This window comes from Neolamprologus multifasciatus, chromosome 7, assembly GCF_963576455.1.
Source record: "Neolamprologus multifasciatus chromosome 7, fNeoMul1.2, whole genome shotgun sequence".
In the NCBI taxonomy this organism is placed as follows: Eukaryota; Metazoa; Chordata; class Actinopteri; order Cichliformes; family Cichlidae; genus Neolamprologus; species Neolamprologus multifasciatus.
In genome coordinates, this window is record NC_140445.1 from 42040194 (window position 1) to 42059593 (window position 19400).

The following is a 19400-nucleotide window of genomic DNA, read 5'->3' on the forward strand; positions in this document are numbered from 1 at the left end:
TTCCTTTTTACACCTATTAGTATATTGGATCCAACTATGGACAGGTCACAGCAAAATCAGTCAAATAACAGATGAAGAAATTTATAGGCTTGTTAGATATGTGCAAGAAAAAAATGAATAAAAGGATAAAGCATGTTAAAATGGAACACTGAAAATTGGGGAAAAGCTGCTCCTTTACCAAATAATAGCTTACCAGTGGACTAAACCTCATGGGGAGAAGTTTTAAATCCAATATGTTCCTCCTTTGACTTCTTAGCACAAGACTCCCCAGATTGAAGAAGCTCTCTACAGGCACACTCGAGGGTATTGCTGTGTTTCATGGAAAGAGTCTATCCTGAAAAAGTTCGGGATCCTCAAATATTCAATAACTTCAGTGTCTGAGTGAAAGGAAGCAGTATCCTGCTCTTCAAATACAAAGAAGTCATTTTCAGTGATGCTGCAGGCCGAAGTCTGTCACTAAAGTGCTGCATCTTACTGCTCATTGTGGGACAAATGATGACAGTCAGCACTTTAGTGCTTCTCTTCTTTTACAATGTGGTTTTCGTCTCGATCGCGGACAACCTGTTGTCCGTGATTGTTGGCTTTGTTCAATACTAAGGCAGTATGACTTTAGAGAAAGTGCATTTATGCTGACCTCTGTACTACAGCATTAGGCAGACTAGCTGTCATGGAAGAGCCTGAAACAGAATTTATACTGCTGCCACTATAGCACTTATCTTCACCAAAGTCACAGTTCTGACTATGAAATATTCCCGAAGGACCTGATTCCCTATTCAGTGATGGCTGTAATGTCTACTCCACTGTAGACAGCAGTCAGTTTTTGGATGTGAATGTCACTGATATGGGATACTTGTCAGTGTACTTGATTACTAAAATAACCCACAGCTGCAGTTTTATATAAATGGTTGTAATTTGTCATGGATTTTTTTAGGATTCATCTGCTTCTGTGTTAAAAGCCTTAATAAGTCCCAACCTTAACAAATGGCAGGCTCCAGGCTCCCATCTAATCGTTCAGCTATAGCACATGCTGATGAGCGAGTTATCTGTTGTTACACAGTGTTCTGTGACCATGGCAGGAAGATAACTATACTCTATAAATATTCTAGGCTTACAGACTGCATACAGACTGCTGCCCTGTGCTGCTGTTTGACGCCTTTGCAAGAGAAAAAAAAAAAAAAAAAACAGTTTCTGTGCTGTGTGCACCTCAATTCATTTCATATTTCCACAACGACCTTGGTGTCAGCTATGGGATCCTATGACTGACTGGCATCTGGGGTCTGAGATGGACATAGACTGATTATCCCTGAAAAGTGCTAAGACCAACTACACTGGGATTTTCATCAGAAGACCACATTGTCTTCAAGGGTGAGAGATCCAAAGAAATTGTTATAATTTTGAAAAAAGAAAATCAGGAAATTGATTGTTTCTCTGTGTTCACACCTGGTATAGAGTTCATTACAGGGCTGAGTTAACCCAGGGAGCAGCAGAACAACTTTAAATGACTTTCAAAAGGAGAAAGTAACCGAGGACCTGGTCCTCCTCGCTGTATTGACTGCTCCATCATATAATAGTGGAAAACGGTTTAGATTTATAGCCTATAGACAAAACGAAGGAAGATTCAGCATGAGGAAGCTAAATCAGCTGGAAGAGAAAGCAGATCTTAGAATACAAGAGGTAAAATGGTAAATGAACTGGTTCTTAAATAGTGGTTTTCTACTCTACCTGAGCATTCAAAGCTCTTTATACAACAAGCCTCTTAAACACACTTAAAGCCATTCGAACAAGCACTTTTTTCCCCCTATGCTTAAGTACTTTCATTCTAATATTCAAACTCCAATGGAGCACAACTTGAGGTTAGTATCTTGCCCAAGGTTATTTGGCATGCACACTGGAGCAGGCAGGGATTGAACCACCAACCTTCTAATTAGTAGATGAGCAGTGCCCTACACTACGAAGCTCGTTCAACATATCCAGGGTATCTTTCAGTTATCTGGATTCACTTATCTTAACACTGGGGATCAGGCTAAACGGTCATACAAAGCTGGTTATCAAATCGCTAAGCTAACCCAGGGTTAACTACTACCTACTCCAGCAATGTTATCAAATGGTGACAAAAAATATCTAAAGGTTATAAAAATAAACCAGTAAAATGCACAACTTTGGAGAAGTGAATGAAGCTTCGGAGCAGCTTAAGTCACCATTGTGATTTACTCCAGTAAAAAGTCAACCACCTTTGTAGTACAAAAAACCCAGGGTTAACCCTAAAACTCCAGCAAAGAAATAAAATTATTTTACTGAAAATCCCAAACCCCCTGGAAGCATTAAATGTGTGAAAGTATGAGTGAGAAGGCAGGGACAGAAAGGAAGCTAAAGAAGGATAAGGGTAAAACAGATAACTCGTCTCTAGAGTTATCTTGATTGTATCCTTTCTTAGAAGTGTCATGGACTGCTATGTTCAAGGCAGAAATAGGACTCCAATGCAAACTGAGGGTTTAAATACACAAGAGGACATTAGGAAGGAGTGGAGACACCAGAGGAACAACACAGAGCTAAACTAAATCTAACTATTGAGATAAGGAGATGAAAATCTCAACACAACACACTTGACACAAGCAACTATCTGTGGTGAAGTGTGGTTTGTGGTTCAGCTGCAGGGGAGAGATGAAGCAGTGGGTTCAGGGTGTGGTGTCAGGGGAGGCTGACCAGAACAGCAGATTTCCATTATCTAATCATGCCTCCCCTATATAGGTTGGATACCGAGAGCTGATGGGAGAGGTGTGTATGGTGCTGGATTGAACGGAAGTATGGCAGCTGGAAAGCTGTACGAGAAGACTGAGCAAAAATCCAATGTAAATAAACATACACGTACCTTGTAAAGTTGTGTGCGTCGGGTCCTTTGTCACACTTTTAAAATAAAACAGGAAGTAACTAACACTAAGACCAGGACTAAGACATACAAACTTGACAGAGCAAAACCTGGCGTAACGATCCTCTTTTCTACCAAGACTAGCGACTGGAACACGGAATGTCACCTCTCTGGGTGGGAATGAGCCTCAGCTAGTGCATTAGGTTTAGAGGTACCGGGTAGATATAGTCAGGCTCACCTCAGTGCACAGTTTGGGCTCTGGAACCAGTCTCCCGGAGAGGAGCTGGACTCTGGTTCAGTTTGGAGTTGCCCTTGGTGAGAGGCAGCAGGCTGGGGCTCCGTTCGTCAAACTCAGATACAGGAGAAACAATGTGGTTTTCAGCCCGGTCGCACAACACTGGAACAGCTCTTTACTCTCTCAAGGATACTTGAAGGTGCATGGGAGTTTGACCAACCAGTATACATGTGTTTTGTGGACTTGGAGAACTCGATCCTTAAACAACCACTGCAAGAGCTTGGTCTGCATAACTGGCAATAAGTCGGACTCATTCCCTGTTTGTGTTGGACTCCACCAGGACAGCCCTTTGTCACCAATTCTGTTCGCAATTTGACCATCGTGCTAAAGCAAGAGCTGAGCGTAAAGGAAAACTGTCGATTTACCGGCTGATCTATGTCCCTACCCTCACCTATGGTCATGAGCTTTGGGTAGTGGTCAAAAGAACAAGATTGCAGATACAAGCGGCGGAAATTAGCTTTCTCCAAAGGGTAGCTGGCTTCTCCCTTAGAGATTGGGTGGGCCCTCCAGGAGGGGCTCAGGGTAGAGCTGCTACTCCTCCACATCAAAAGGAGCCAGTTGAGGTGGTTTGGGCATCTGATAAGGATGCCTCCTGGGCACCTCCTGAGTGAGGTGTTCCGGGCATGTCCCACAGGGAGGAGGCCCCGGGGCAAACCCGGGACACACTGGAGAAATTATATCTCTCGCCTGGCCTGGGAATGCCTCGGTGTTCCCCTTGGACAAGCTGTACGAGGTGGCAGGGGAGGTCTGTGCTTCTCTGCTTAGCCTGCTGCCTCTGCGACCCAGCCCAGGATAAGGGGCAGAAAATGGATGGATGGCATGACCTTAAAAAGGCGGTTCATGGTCAAAAACCCTCCAAGGTGGCTGAATAACAACAATTCTGCAAAGATGGGTGGGCCAAAATTCTTCCTAATTACTGGAATTATTACTGCTAGTTTTAAGCATTCCAACATGTATTATGTAAACTGCAGAAAACATACACACACTGCCATTGTATGTCAAACACATATAAAGACTGAAAAAACATGCACGCGCACTCTCTCTCACACACACACACACACACACACACACACACGCACACACGCACACACGCACACACACACACACTTGGCTCTGGTGACAGAAACAGAGAGAAGGACATGTTTCCACAACTTGTTGTAATTATGTGTTTTAAGACTGAATGCTGACTCCGGCTGTTCTTGGCAAAAATTTACGGTGAGAGCCTACCTCAGCTGGTGGTAAGCTATGTCTGGTATGGCAGGAATGACAGAGTAGCAGAGAGAGAGTGGAAGGAAGAAGTGAGGGGTGCTGTGCTTCACTCCGTCACAGACTTCCTCTGGCTGCACAGTGGAGCTGCAAAAGGCTGGGCTCTTATCACAACACACCAGCTCAGCCACAGCCAATCAGCTGCTGCTTCTGGCAAAGCTCAGCCAGCTTTTAACCCACATTTTACAGGCTTTCACCTTGAATAAAATACCAAGGCCCAGATTATAAGGACCAGAGGTAACAGCAAACAATGAAAACGAACAGAACACTGAGTCAGATTTTGGGCTTTTGAGAATTTGGTGTAGAAGATTAATGAAAATCTATTAATTCATTATTAAACTGTATTTGCTAATATCACAACTGCGAGACACACTGCACTTTTGTGCTGTTTTGATTTATCATACATCTCTCAGTAACCTGATGTGTGTGGAGCAATCAGTGAGGCCAGACTGAAGACATGAGTCGCTAGGTCTATTCATTTCAGGCAGCTGCTGCAGGTAGTGTGGTGTGGTTGTGGTTGTGTTGTGTTGTGGTGGTGGCAGACTTTGGCCCTTTAGTACCAACTGAGATGTGTTTCAATCCCACAGCCTACCTGAGTATTGCTGCTGATCATGTGCATCCCAATGTATAGTTCCAGCAGAATAATGTGCTACATCTCAAAGCTCAGATCACCTCAAAGAGATATTTGCTGCGCTCAAACAGCCTCCACATTTACCAGATCTCAATCCAACAGAGCACCTTTGGGATGTGGTGAAACTGTTACAAATCTGGAGCAACTGTGTGATGGAATCATTTCAACATTGACCAAAACTCCATCGGAATGTTTCCAGTACACTGTTAGATGAGCTGGTCTAGCTACTGAGCTGCAATGGTGGTGAATCCTCTTACTCACACACCCCAGTGACTCACTGGTGCACATTTTAGTAAACAGTTTAGTAAACTAAGCCTTGGCCCACATGAAGAGGTGGGCCTAGCATATTTCAGTTGTACACTTGTAGTGTGACCGCTGTCACAACCCAGCACAGATGTCACTTCCTCAGTTACAGCTAGCTCTGGAAAAGTCATTTTGTTTAAGTAATTAAATATCTGAGAGAAGAGTGTCACCACTTTTCTAACCACAAAAATCCATAAAGTTATTAAAAATGAATAATTCAATGACAAATTAAGCAGCTAATAGATCTGTTCACTAGAACTCACAACACGAGGTCCATAAAGGGTTGATGTCAGTGCAGAAAGACCAAAAACAACTTACGAGTGACCAAAAATCTGTTACATTCTTAAAAAGAAGCAACACTCCGGGTGGCTCAGGAAAACCAACAGGCCTCCAACAAAAACAACTAAAGTTCACGACTGCAGAATTATTTCCTGGGGAAGAAAAACCCTTACAACATCTAACAAGAGAACTCCTGAGTGAATAAGCGTACAAGAGACGGTTTACAACAAGGTACAAGCCACTGGTTAGACTCAAGAACAGGAAGGCCAGAGTAGACTTTTCCACCTCAGTGCTAGGAAAAAAAATCAGTGGACAGATGACAGCCAGATTAGCTTGTACCCGAATGATGGTAAGAGAAAAGCATTGACCAGCTCATTATCTGTCATCATCTGTCAAAGGTGGTGTAGGAAACCTTATGTTTCCCTGTTGTCATCATGTATGCCTGCCAGTGGAAGCGGGTCACTGGAGTTTACTGATGATGTGACTGCTGACAGAAGGATTAATTATGATTAATTATGAAGTGAACTGTCACCAGAACAACTTACAAAGCTTTTGGTACCAAAACTTTGAAAATGCAACAGTACTTGTTTATTACAGGTTAAAGTTGATGTCAGCAACACGTGTCTACAAGTGTTCCAGTCCATCGTTACACTCATTTAGTGGCCAGCCTGCCAGGACACGTCAGGATATTGTTTCTGAATGTGATGTTACAACAAGGAGAAATATCAGTTTCATCACTTGTCTAAGTGTCTGTCTGTGGATCTCTCAACAACCAACCTTATTTATTTATTTTACAACGTACGGCAACAATATAGGAAATGTCAAGGCTATACTCACTGCAATTGTGCATGTCCTACGAGTCACTGTGCTTTCAACAGCATACTATATATGAAGCTTACCATGCCTGCTTCAAAGCAGCCGCGTGGACATGTTCTGTGCCTGCTGAGGTTTCCTCCGGGTGCCTCGTCACACATTCCAAAGACAAACTGGTGATTCTTTACTGGCCACAGGCCAATATGTGAGTATGTCCACAGCTCATCTCAGGGCTGTTGACCTGTCTAAGGTATAGCCCACCCCGTCTCTCAACCTCAGGGTGGGTTGCTGCATAGAAAATTTGATAGATGGTGAAGAGGGGAATATTACGTAATCTTTATATTTTGTTCATCATTTACATTCATACTTGTGAACACAAGTCCAGACAGACACAGGAGAACTGGTTAATATATGAACTGACATAGTGCTTTTCTACTCTGAGCACTTTACTAGAAGCCTCATCCCCTCAGTCACACACATCCATACAAGAGCTTTTGTTTAACATTCACACACGCACTCACACTGTAGTGGATGCATTAGGGGCAAATCAGGGTTCAGTATCTTGGCATGGATGGAAGCTCCTTTTAAATACTACATAATATATACTCGGTTAAAAGACACTGGAGAGGTCTAAGCTTAACTACTCTTGTTCTTTGCTAATTATAAATTGGAACTACTCAGCAGCTATTTTTAACAGTGTGTATATGCCAGAATATTTTGGAATGACATACAACATCACATTAGGCAGAGAACTGGACAAATAATTCAGTTTAAAGAGAAGGACGTTACAGCGTGTTTAGCAGATGAGGACATAAAATAAAATGAAATGAAACAATGAAATAAACACACTATGTTTTGGACAAATTTTATGTAAACTATGGTCTCTAAATAAATTTTATTTCATATTGTTATCCTGTTATTATTTTTTGTCAGAGTGACAGGTCCGAAAAATACACCACAATGTCACTGCACTGGAACCAGAGCTGCTTCTACCTGTGTGCCATCCAGAATGAGTCGATTCTAATGAAAAAAGCAACAACAATAATGAACCTCGCTCTTTTTATTAGTATTCCCATGCTACAGTTCCGTTGTTCAATGATGTGATTCAGTATTGGAACAATCCTTCCAAGTGATCAGCTAACAAGGCTAGCTTGGTTAGCAAGCGACATCCACAGCCTGCATCGGTGCAATGCACAGACTGAGTGAAAGGATCAAACAAAGAGTCAGGAGTTCACTGAAAAGTGGACCACAGGCTTTATGACTGTCTGTCAGCAAAGAGCACAAACATGGATGAGAGGTCCGGCTCTGGGACTCCAACTCTTTGACACCATCCACCTGTCAAAGAGGCCACGCCCACTTAATCATGCAGACTTTAAGCCCCTATAACTCCAGGAATTAGTAATGTCAGTGTCACAGGTGCCGAGAATATATATTCAAAGTTTGAGACAGAATCGCACACAGACCGTGATGTGAACGTGTGTGCAGACTGTGGTTTTGGGCTCTAACTGACTGTTTCAGTGTCTGGAGCTTTAAATCAATCTGGGACTGCTGCTGCTCCCGCCCTCAGGAACAATGACAGAATGACAGAGAGACACAGCCAATGGCAGCAGAGTTTTACTACTGCAGACAGCGCTGTGAAAAACTATTGGCCCCTTCCCGATTTCTTAGTTATTTCCATATTTGTCACACTTCCATGTTTCAAATCATCAAACCAATTTCCATATTAGTCAACTATAACCTGAGTAAACACCAAAATGCATTTATTAAATGATTCTTCATCAATTTAAAAGCTATCCTGGCCATGTGTGAAAAAGTAATTCCCTAACCCTGATCACTGACAGAGGACTGTACTCGAGTGTTTGTGGTAACTGGCAGTGACCAACAAAGTGACTGCTGGGTGCATCTCTGGGACTATTGTGACCTACTTTTGTGGAAGTGGACTTCTGGGAGGCGCTCTTGCTGCTGGGGAAGAATGGCAGCAGTAAGATGTTCACAGCTCAAACTTTACACGCTGAAGTTTATGCAAATCTCACAATATGTGAAAATACAAGTGATTTATAAAATCATCCTTGTACAGTTGTTATGAATCTTTATAAGTCATGGGTTTGGATTTTGTGAAGGCTTACACACCATCCACTACGTCTCTGCTTCACTTGTTATTTTCATGTTTTCAAACTGGCCAGTATACGTGTCTGGGCGATTCAAGTCAAACTATCCTGACCTCAGATGCAATCACACAGCTGAGCTCTGGCTGCTGTCACTTGCAGGCAATTACTGTTGCAAAGATATTTATACATGTGCCAAATTCCACAGGGGTGACACAGTGGCTTCATTAGGAGCACAGATCAGCCCGCAGAATCATCACTGAAACAACAAGGCTGCACATGGACCGACTTTTCTCCTGAAACTTTGTTAGTGTTGCTTTGGTAGTATTATGAACAGCACTAGCATGGTGACATGGCGGGCAGGAGAGCGTGCTTTCAGTGACATCGGCACTCTGATAAGACCACAGAGCAGACGCTTCTGATACCTTTGCCTTTTTCAGCAAAATGAAGCATGAGACAAAAAACCCAAAAAGAGGATTTTAATGGGAGCTGTTCGTGTATGTGCCTACAGCACAAAGCAACAACCTCTGTCTGTCCTGCTTCGCTATGGGAACAGTTACGATGTAGAGTGAGGGAGCTTCTTTTCAGACTGTTTGTCTCTATTACTGCTGCAGTCACAGCACAACATACAAGCGCTACGCAGGACCTCCTGAAAAACATCAGCCGTGCTCCGACAGTGTCGAGTTCACTTTAAAGACGCCTGAGAGGAAACACGTCTGCTTGCTGTGACGTCACAACATTTTAATAACTTTTGTGTCTGTGCATTTCCTGTGGTCACTGGCATGAATGCATTCCCAATCCTGAACTTGTTTTCTGTCACCACCAGCCTGTGCTGCATTCAGGGGGCATCTGTAGACTGTGTACAGAGAAATGAAACCTGGGTTACACTCTCTTCGGAAACAAACTGAATCAGTCAGTGGGATCCGAAAAGCACAGCAATGGGCGACGCTGTGTTAGACTGCAGTAACGGCTGGGCCTGTGTGGACTGTCTGCACACAGTCATGTACACCGGCACCTTCTGACATCTCATACAAGCATTTTAATTTCTACTTTTTAATCCATCTGAGAGAACACTGTCACTGGCCATCAACTTAGCTTTTAAGAAATTTTAGCTGCTGCTAACTAGCTAAGGAGCCCGAGAGAAATAAGATAAAAAGCTAGAAATGAAGAACAGCCAACATATCAGGGAGTCAGCTGTTTCCATCTCATGTTTTCTTACCGGCTGACCTCAGTATCACCTAGCTGCCTCTCCGCACGGTCTGTCCTCCTGTGGTTGGATGGACTCAAACTCCACTGTCTTGGACTGCAGCTGGAACATTAGTCTGTACTCTGTTCTCTAGTTCCTGTCAACTTCAAGGTCACACTAACGAGAAAGTAAAGCAAGTAGCATTCATCTGCATTATGTCTCACGCAATCATTTATTTAAGAAAGCACACACTGCACTGCTGTGCATCACAACACCCAGAACAAGTACGACTCAGAACAACAAATACAGTGTTCAGAAGACATGCTAGCAGAGTGAGAGAGCATGACTCAACAGTAAAGCATGCAGCACTGGTTAACCCCACATAGCACGGCTGACTGCTGTGTGACAGAGCCACAGACAGACCGGAGAAAAGCAACAGTGTGTGCTTCTGCCTTTTAAAGAGCCTCTAAGATAAAGCTCTAAATAGGAGTGCTTGACAGCCACAGATGATTTCTGAAACATCCACACAGCACTCCGCCCGTCTGTCAGCATGAAGGAGGCCTGCTCATTTTGCAGATTCCCCGGTTTCCACACTTGATCTGAAACAGACAGACGTTCCAGCTGCTCACTAACTGTGTGCGGAAGAGCAGCTAAGACCATGATCAATACGGTCTCTCCGTTAGGCTCTAAAGCAAGAACAGAGAATGTCCAACTGCTTGGTTCTTCTTCTGTGGTAAACCTCTTAACCCTTATTAGCTCATCAACAGATTCCCTCATCTGCCTTTTCCTAATCATGTTTAATTTGTCTTGATGGAAAAGGTGATGAGTTGAAGGAAAAGTCAAAAGGCAGCGTGAGCCGAATGTGAATTACATAAACACAAGCTCAAGTGGTATAAAAGATGGACAGCTTCTTGATCTGAGAAGTGAAGCCAACATGAAAGTGCCTTAAAGCTGGTCAGCAGGGAACAATCTGTAACTAAAGCATGACTTTTGAGCCTACACAACTCTATGTGAAAGCAGCTCTCTAATGAATTCACAGGCTCAATCACACAGTTTGGGTCCAAACAAATAACATATTAAATTCACTTTGTAAACTTTTGGTCATCTCAGAAGTCAGAAGTGACACATAAGGTGACAGATGAGCTCACGCAGAAGGCTCTGTGGATCTGTGATGTTTGCAGACGACATAGCTATTTGTAGTGAGAACAGAGAGCAGGTGAAGGAGAGCCTGGAGAGGTGGAGGTATGCTTTATATTGTAAGACAGACCCTACAATCATTGAGATCAACCTTCTAAAGCAAAGTGTACAAGAGAGGTGAAGAAGAGAGTCAAGACAGGGTGGAGTGAGTGGTAATGAGTGTCATGATTTGTGAGAGACACATTGCAACAAGAAAAGCGACGCTGAGCTGGTTTGAACAAAGGATGCTCAATCTAGAGCTGCCAGGCAGGAGGAAATGAGGAAGAGCTCAGAGTGGATTGATGGATGCAGTGAAGGAGAACTTGCAGAGGTTGCGCTAACAAGTGGAGGATGTTACATGGAAAAGGGTCAGATGCAGGCAGATGATGCGCTGTGGCGACCCTCTACCTGGACCACTGACGCAGTGGGTTAGGCCTCAAAGGAAGAGGGTGTTTTCTACCACTGTTAGAAGTGGTAATTAAAATTTTTCTGCCAAATGAATAGACAGAAATGCACTGTCTGCAGTGCAGGAACAACTGCTTAATAAAGTGAGTATGAGCGATGGTGGTGATGATCTTTTCACCTCCGGGGTTGGAGCAGGAAAGGTTGGCATGAATGGAAGCATGCCTGTGCTGAGCAAGCAGCTCAACTGTACTGAGAGAGAAAAGCTAACAGCTGGAAAGAGAATGGCCAGATTGCAAAGCTCCCGCCCATCAGGCCTCATACACCCAGAGCATAGCTGTGTGTGTCAGTAATCAGCTCTTCAAAACCTGCATGAACTCTTTCATACCTCGTGTGACATCTGCCCAGCAGACTCCTGTTCTCTCCTCACTCCTCATATATTTTTACTGCACCTTATTTTAAACCTTTTACATTTTCCTAATTATTCTCTAATGGGTTTAGTGAGCTCTACCATACTGTTTTACTTTATCGGATTATTTGTGTTTTTATAGTAAGTATTCTGCATTTTCAGAGGGCTTTTTCCATACCTTACTAAGACGCTTTATGATATTTGCTTTCAGCTTCTCCAAAACTGGAGAAGCTGAAAGCTTAACTGAAGGCTGACCGAGAACCAAACAGCGCGCACAAACAAACACACACACACACACACACACACCAGGACAAGCGCTTTGTTTGCGGACAGCTGCCCTGCTGTGCGGCTCTGCTTACCTCTCTGCGGTGGTTTGAGGCAGAAATCAGCCTGTTGCTCCCTCACAGAGGCAGACACGGCTCACTGTGCTGAGCTGTTTCCAGGTCCATGAGGACCTGGAAACAGACTTTCAGCCTGTTACACAAACTGAGCCTGACCATAGCTTCTGTTCTGAGTAACAAGAGATTGATCACCTTTACTTTAATCAACTCGGAGTGTGTTCTTCCAGAGTTAAGCATGTGAGTTATTCTACCAGTCACGCATTAAAGTAAGATAATGAATGACCATTGGAGCTCTGATACCAGGATTCACCATGGCACCAACAAAGAGAGCCTCCATTTTAATCCAGCGGCCTCTGGAATATAAAGTTTTCAGTCTGGAACAGAATTTTTATTCCATAAACCACTACCAGTTAACCCTGGTGTAGTCCCAGAGCAGACAGCATTACCCTTTGTCTAACCTTGTGGCAGGTTTGTGGTCTTTGGCTCTGCTAGCGTCTTGAGAGCAACTATTGCTACGACATCTTCCATTCTTGTGATGTTTGTGTTGCTTACAAATGATATCGCAGGAGTTTCAGGAAAGTTGCTGTAATGACCTCATGCACAATAGGTGGTACTTAATTGTAATGGAAAACGACTGAAATGGAGTTGAGCAGAGGTGCTAGTGGAAAAGGGCTATAAATCTCTGAATGAAGTCTCAAAAAACACAAAAAGCAATTTAATCATAACCAAGCTTTCAGACATGTAAAGATATTATTACATTATTACAACATAATGATACAGAAGAGAAAATGTGCCATTTATTATTACTAGTATCTATTATTACACTATATGACAATACAACATACACATAGAAGTTTAAGTACGTAAACATATATATATACCAGAAGCGTGTTAAATGTTTGGTATGTCTACCTATCACAACAAATGACATTTACCTATGTAAGCCATTTACAAATATGGCAGTGTACTAGAGAAAAGGAAAAACTAACTGAAAGCGTCTTTTTCATAGCAGCATGTAGCGGGTGAGTCCTCCCCCTCGGAGCTCTCGCAGGCGCTGGCAGTGTCGCAGCATGTTCAGAATCCCCTGAAAGCGTTTGTCCACCTTCATCTGGGTAAATTCACGAATGTCATCCTCCACCACAAAATACTGACCTGCAAAACATTTAAGCACAACTGAAACTTTTGTGTTTTACAAACAATCTTTTCTCAGAAACTGACCAATATGGATGTGATAATGTACTTATAAAGAGCCAGTTGAAAAAAGTGATCTCAAATATCTGAGATGTGGGTTCATTTAATGATTCGCCCACAAAGCTGAAAGCAAAAGAAAAACAAGCAAGTATAACACCGGTATCCTTTGTTTTTTAATTTTCAGTACAGTTTTGTTTGCTCTGTTTAGTCCAAAAATGATTTTTACATCGCTTTATATGACTCATGCCCCACTCAGAAGAATGGTCTGTGGATCATTAAAAGCCTATGCTTAGCTGAAAACACTAAAAAGACAACATATCAAATACTGAAGTCTAACATTTTCACTGTCTTGGGGGAAAAACCCAGAGATGCTTTCAAAGTGATCAGCAAAACCTTCACAATGATTCTAAAATGTGATCTTAAAGCAAGAAAGACTTCTGTTGCAAACTAAGGAGCTTGGTAAGAAAGAAAGCTCTTTGGACTAACATGACCTCTATGACTGAAAACCTACACGCCCATTCTGTCTTCCTGAGACGTACACAAGTAGCACACAATTTTGGCTTGCAGGATACCTTTTGTATCTTTGGTCTCTTGGTCCTTAAAGCGCTGGTGCAGCTTTCGTGAGTGATTGTTGAGTGTTTTCAAGGACTGATGGACAATCTTGTACTTGGCTGCTACAGCAGCATTGATGCTCTGCACTGCTGCATTGAGCTGCTCATATGTCACACGTCCTTTCATGTACCTGTATGAACACACATCAGAAAAACACGTTTCATGTTATGTCTTCAGCTGTTATGGGAGCAATAGTGAGCGGTATGGGCATAATGAGCCAACCATGGACGAATAGAGCAGTGTAACCGAACTAGATGAGGCCCAGCCACCAATGACATCTGCTGAGCTGACTGTAGCCAGACTGCCCTATGATGACGGCTGGAAGTCATAAAATCAGAGAACTCAGGAAGGATGTCAGCCACTAACAGAAATGCAGAAGGGTGTCATGACACACAGGTCCTACATGAATAAGAGGTACAAGAAGTCTCTAAATGAGCTCTGGTGGGTAGCACAAGCACAAAAGCACAAGGGCAGATCCAGCCAGAGCTTAGACGCTTAGTCCTGCAGGCCAGGAATAAGCGAGATATTGACTCACTGCTCCACCACACCAAGATATAAAGCAAGGATATCGGGATGTCCTTTGGACTGGATAAGTGCACCTGAATGACTGCAATGAAACGGAAGGTGATCCAAAGCAAAGTTTAAGTGGGTTTCACAAAGGTGATCATCATACATAAGGTCATTTTGAATTACAGTGATTGATTATACTTACTGAGGGATGCTCTCAAACTCTGGCATAGTGACGAACTCCATCTCTCTGACAAAACTCTTGCTGCTCTTTTTTTCTGCTGGCTGAACCTCTACAGCTTCTTTCTGATTTATTGCAGGTTCGCTTCCTCTGGAAAATAACAGATCATAAGCATTTGCATATTTTGTAAGGTGGTGGGCTCTACAACCAAGGTACAGCAACATTTGAAAGCAAACATAATGCGTTTGTTTTTATGCTGAGAAGAGCAGGGGGAAAACAACCAAGCACTTTTTGATTAACAGCAGAGTAATGAAGTCAGTTGTCTTAATCCATCTGCAGTTCTGCTTGAAGCATTGGTAAGCTCCACTTAGCAGCACATGATCCGATGGATCTCCAGAGAGCAACAACAACAACTGCTTCCTGCTGCCCCCCATGAGCTGGATGGTAACACCGGGAGTTGTGGTTCAGCATCTGAGTGATATCAAAGACTGCTACAACAGCAGTCTGAGCAGAGAAGCAGGCAGTATGGAAATCCATGACAGGAAGGACCGGGCTGGATAGTTAGTGCCAATTTTTCAAACAAAGAGAAGTAAAAAATTAAGCACAAACAACATTCTGTTGAAAGGGTAACATAACAAAAAAGGTAAAAATGCTGAAGCGGGTTGCCAAATATATTTGATTCATAGATCATTAGAGAAATACTGCTTTATCCAAAATAAAATCCCCCATTTTCCATTAAAAAAACATAAGTAAGCAATGCCGGTATTCTCACTTGAGCAGGCCCTTCTTCCGGGGCATGTGTGGAGGGATGTTGTTCTTAATGTGCTGAACATCCTGCAGATGCTTCTGGAAAACCTCATCAAGTTCCTGAGTGAGAAAAAGAGACTGTCAAACCCTAAAACCCTCCGCTCACTTAATGTTTTACTCCGGATGATTTCATTATTTGTTTTCATCTCTGCCATGTTTCCTGCATTCACAAAATTCTGGCATCCTCAAAGGGTGCTTTTTAAGGAAACTAAATTTTGTTTATCTAGGTTTTCATTTAGAAAACATTTAAAAGCCATTTTGCTGATCAAACTGTCAGGAGAAATGAATTTCTATGTTGTGCATGTAGTCACCCCTGAAGGTCCACTCTGAGCAAAGGAAAAACAAGACATTCATGCTAAAAATGAATATCACTTCAGGGGCTTGACTGGATGGCATGTATCAGTGACTAACTGGTTTATGCAGTAGTTAAAATTAGTTATGGCGGTCACAGCTTATTCTTCTTTATTGGTGTGAATGTTGGACTTGTTTGTTCCAACAGATAAACAAACGGCTCTACTTTACCTTGAGATGCTTCAGGTGCTCCTTCTGCCGGTCAATGCCTTTTTCAAACTCCTCCAGAAGTCTCTCCAGGGCAAACAGTTCTTGTCCAAGTTTCTTCATCTTGTTTTGAGGCAATTCTGTATGCGGAGGGACATTTTATGTCACAAAACTTAGCAGTGGTTCCCATGGATGCAAATACTATCATCAGTCTCATACAAGTGGACATGTCATACCAATAACTGACAGATCCAGCATGTGTTTTATAGAAGTTATTCTGTCATGAATGTGGTGGCTGATATCCTCGAGGTCGCCCATTTTTCTGAAACAGGGTCAAATTAAAACCATTAAAATTGGAATTTAAAATTCTAACCTGTCAAGCATGCAGGTGAAGGTCATGCACAAAACTAAAGTAGAACTTTGATGATATCAAACTGCTTAAGGAGAAGAAAATGAAAATCAATGAAAATTAGATCGAAAAACATTGCTTCTCTAAAACCTTAAACATTTAAGTTGTAGACATGGGACATGTGAGACTGCTGCTCCATCCATCTCCTAAAGCGAGCGCATTATGTCAGACACACATCACTTTTACACTGATGACCCTCATGGCTCCATTCAAACACTTTGACAATTTTGATGGACCAAGGTAGCATGAATATGACAATGCACTATGAGAGAGATCTGAAGAGTAAACCAGTGGAATAATACACAAATGGTCAGCGTTTTCTCAACGTACGTTATATTTTGACAGTTTGATAATTATGAACTCCATGTGCTGTTCGTAGTTACCGGAATACGTCCACACACGGATTAACAAACAGGTCAAACACTTATTAAAAGATCAGCTTATAAACTTTAATAGGCGTCAATGAAAGGACAGCTAAAACCAAAGGTCTGGCTCCTGCTTATATGCTGTCAAAACCCATATTACAGTCTTGTTTGTTTATACAAACTCGGCACTTCCGGTAGCTGTTTCAAATTAAAGGGGCGTTACTGTTTCAATGCACCGTCATTTCTTAACCAAGCTCTTATTCTGAAACATTTACAGGAAGTCTGTGGAAAATACATAAAATTACGTGTTAAGACAAAGCGCTACACAAGGACAACTTATTAATTCACCATTACTCTGAGTGAACGAGAGAGAGAGCAACGACAGGGAAGGAGAAGACCACTGAAATGTAAGGGTCAAGAGCTATAAAAGCCAGCCACACGCAGTGCAGTTACAGCTAACTGATGTCGGAAACCTGTTTGCTTCTACTGCCAACAACCTATCCGTGCGCGTGATCGGTACGCTCGGGTTGTCAAACAAGTCTTTCTATATGAGAGCATATACAGCATGTACACTGTTTAAGGGACGAGCGTATGACAGAGATCTTATGAACCCATGAAGTTAGTAACAAGTAGGAACAGACTGAAGGTGGAAGCGTAACCTTTGCCATAAGCGCCATCCCGTCCCCACACCTGTACACACAGTGTATTATTGCGCAGTGTATTATTAAGCTCACTCACACGTTTAGCTGCTCTCACTTCATCGTAGTCTTCCTCAGTAGCTACTTTCCCGGCTCATTTCAAATGTCACGTCACGAGACGTCACGGCCAGCGCATGCGCTGTTCTAAAACAGCGGAGTCTGGGAGATGGCAGCAGAGTGGTACAATTCTGTTTTGTCACTGTGGCAACTGGTCCTGACCAGTATAAGAAGGATGGACAATGTTGGATGGATAATGTTATTTTATGTATAGCAAATTTTTTCATACACAAATGTAGATTTACCAAAACATCCCCAGGTTTGTTACTTTCTTATACAAATTGAAACTATATATAAAATCCTTAAATTACTTATAAACCACAAAAACTATATGATATTCTTAAGCATCTTCCCACTGAATTGAATAACTGAAACTTTATATATTTTTCCCCTTTGTTTTTGTTTGTCTGTTTTGTTTTGTTTTCTCTAATAGGCAGCATTTCACTCAATTTTGCATCTTGGTCATTTTTACACATCTATATTGATGTAAAAATTCATTATTTCTGTTTTATATGATTACATTGTTACTGTAATCACTGTTCTTTCTGGCAATTCATTGTAATCCTTTGAATTTGTGCAGCACTGATTGCCGTATTTGTATATGTACTTGAAATAATAATAATATTTTTTAAAAAACTGCCCTGACCAGTGACTGTGAGAGACAGTTTAAACCCTCACTGGTTCCTCCCACGCTAAAATTAGTGCACTTCCTGTCACTGCTACATTTAAAGGAACCTTTTTCTTGCCAATATTGGATTAAAATTGTTGTTGCCTGACGTCAGTGTTACAAACATGCATGTGTTTTTGCTGGTATTACAGAGAGATGACCTTTCATCTGAATGTTAAATTCAAGTTATTAAGACTTGTCTCCTTGTGTGTGCATGTTTTTAACGCAGAAATCTATTAGGGGAAAGTAACTTAAGCAATTTTTTGTATTGTTTTGTTTTGTTTTTTGTATTGGATTTTTGTTCTTTGTTCATGTTTGATAAACAGCCATGAACAAAAAACATTTGTTCATACAGTCTAATTTAGTGGCACTAAACAGATGTTGGATGACAGATGATTTCTTTTAGTAAATGCTCTGATTCTTTTGTCTTGGGCTGGGAGATAAGGCGACCCTTGTTCTCCGCCTGTTTTCAGTTTCTTATTATGTGGTTTCTTCCTTGAACACTATCATTCTCTCTTTCTCTCTGCTTTGTTTTCGTAGCAGTAGAGGCTTCTCTCTTGCAATGTTGTCACTACTTGTTCCGCTGCACCTCAAATCTGTTTCCCTATAAAAAGAAATTATTCACCAACACATGCACAGTTGAAGAACAAGACTGCTCAGTGCATGTTTCATAAACCCAACATTAAGTTTACATTTAAAAAAATCTTGGGCACAGTAAAGTATAGTATAGTGGGGCGATCGTGGCTCAAGGGTTGGGAGTTCGCCTTGTAATCGGAAGGTTGCCGGTTCGAGCCCCGGCTTGGTCAGTCTCGGTCGTTGTGTCCTTGGGCAAGACACTTCACCCGTTGCCTACTGGTGGTGGTCAGAGGGTCCGGTGGCGCCAGTGTCCGGCAGCCTCGCCTCTGTCAGTGCGCCCCAGGGTGGCTGTGGCTACAATGTAGCTTGCCATCACCAGTGTGTGAATGTGTGTGTGAATGGGTGAATGACTGGTTGTGTAAAGCGCTTTGGGGTCCTTAGGGACTAGAAAAGCGCTATACAAATACAGGCCATTTACCATTTTACCAAAGAAAATTTCTACACACAGTAATGGTTAAGGCTCATTACTCCATTACTCCAGACAGTTGAATGCTGGAAACCCATCTTCAAAAAACTAAATCTATCATAGTACATCTTATATTCACTCTAAAACACAAAAGGTGTCTTTTAATATTTGGCCGAAGGCACATCGATGTGTTCAGTAACCAACACAGATGACTGACATAGACCTTTCAATTATGTTCACACGTGGTAATAAACAAAAATTTAATTAAGTGGCATCTTAAAGTGTTTTATTATT

The 19400-nt window shown here is 42.2% G+C and overlaps 2 protein-coding genes across 12 annotated transcripts in view; both read right to left on the reverse strand.

Annotated features, from left to right (window-relative positions):
- The window catches only part of akap13b (A-kinase anchoring protein 13b), a 61472-nt gene extending 49286 nt beyond the window's left edge, over positions 1–12186 (reverse strand). For 6 of the 10 annotated variants that reach the window (XM_085166238.1, XM_085166237.1, XM_085166241.1 and 3 more), the window contains exon 1: positions 12091–12186. The gene's annotated coding sequence lies outside the window, so the exon portion shown is untranslated. The other 4 variants (XM_085166242.1, XM_085166236.1, XM_085166234.1 and 1 more) reach the window with 3 other exon arrangements.
- Positions 12187–12523: 337 nt separating this feature from the next.
- Positions 12524–17506, reverse strand: ska1 (spindle and kinetochore associated complex subunit 1). 2 transcript variants are annotated; one of them, XM_085167514.1, is made up of 7 exons: positions 17381–17506; positions 16105–16190; positions 15893–16008; positions 15336–15430; positions 14588–14713; positions 13836–14005; positions 12533–13224 (listed from the first exon to the last, which is right to left on the reverse strand). In XM_085167514.1, the coding sequence occupies exons 2-7, from the start codon at positions 16184–16186 to the stop codon at positions 13076–13078; spliced, it is 738 nt and encodes a 245-aa protein (XP_085023640.1). In that variant the 5' UTR covers positions 16187–16190; positions 17381–17506; the 3' UTR covers positions 12533–13075. The 2 variants fall into 2 exon arrangements, with proteins under 2 accessions (XP_085023641.1, XP_085023640.1); XM_085167515.1 differs by lacking the exon at positions 16105–16190 and having other exon boundaries at positions 12524–13224; positions 17381–17501.
- Positions 17507–19400: the final 1894 nt, after the last annotated feature.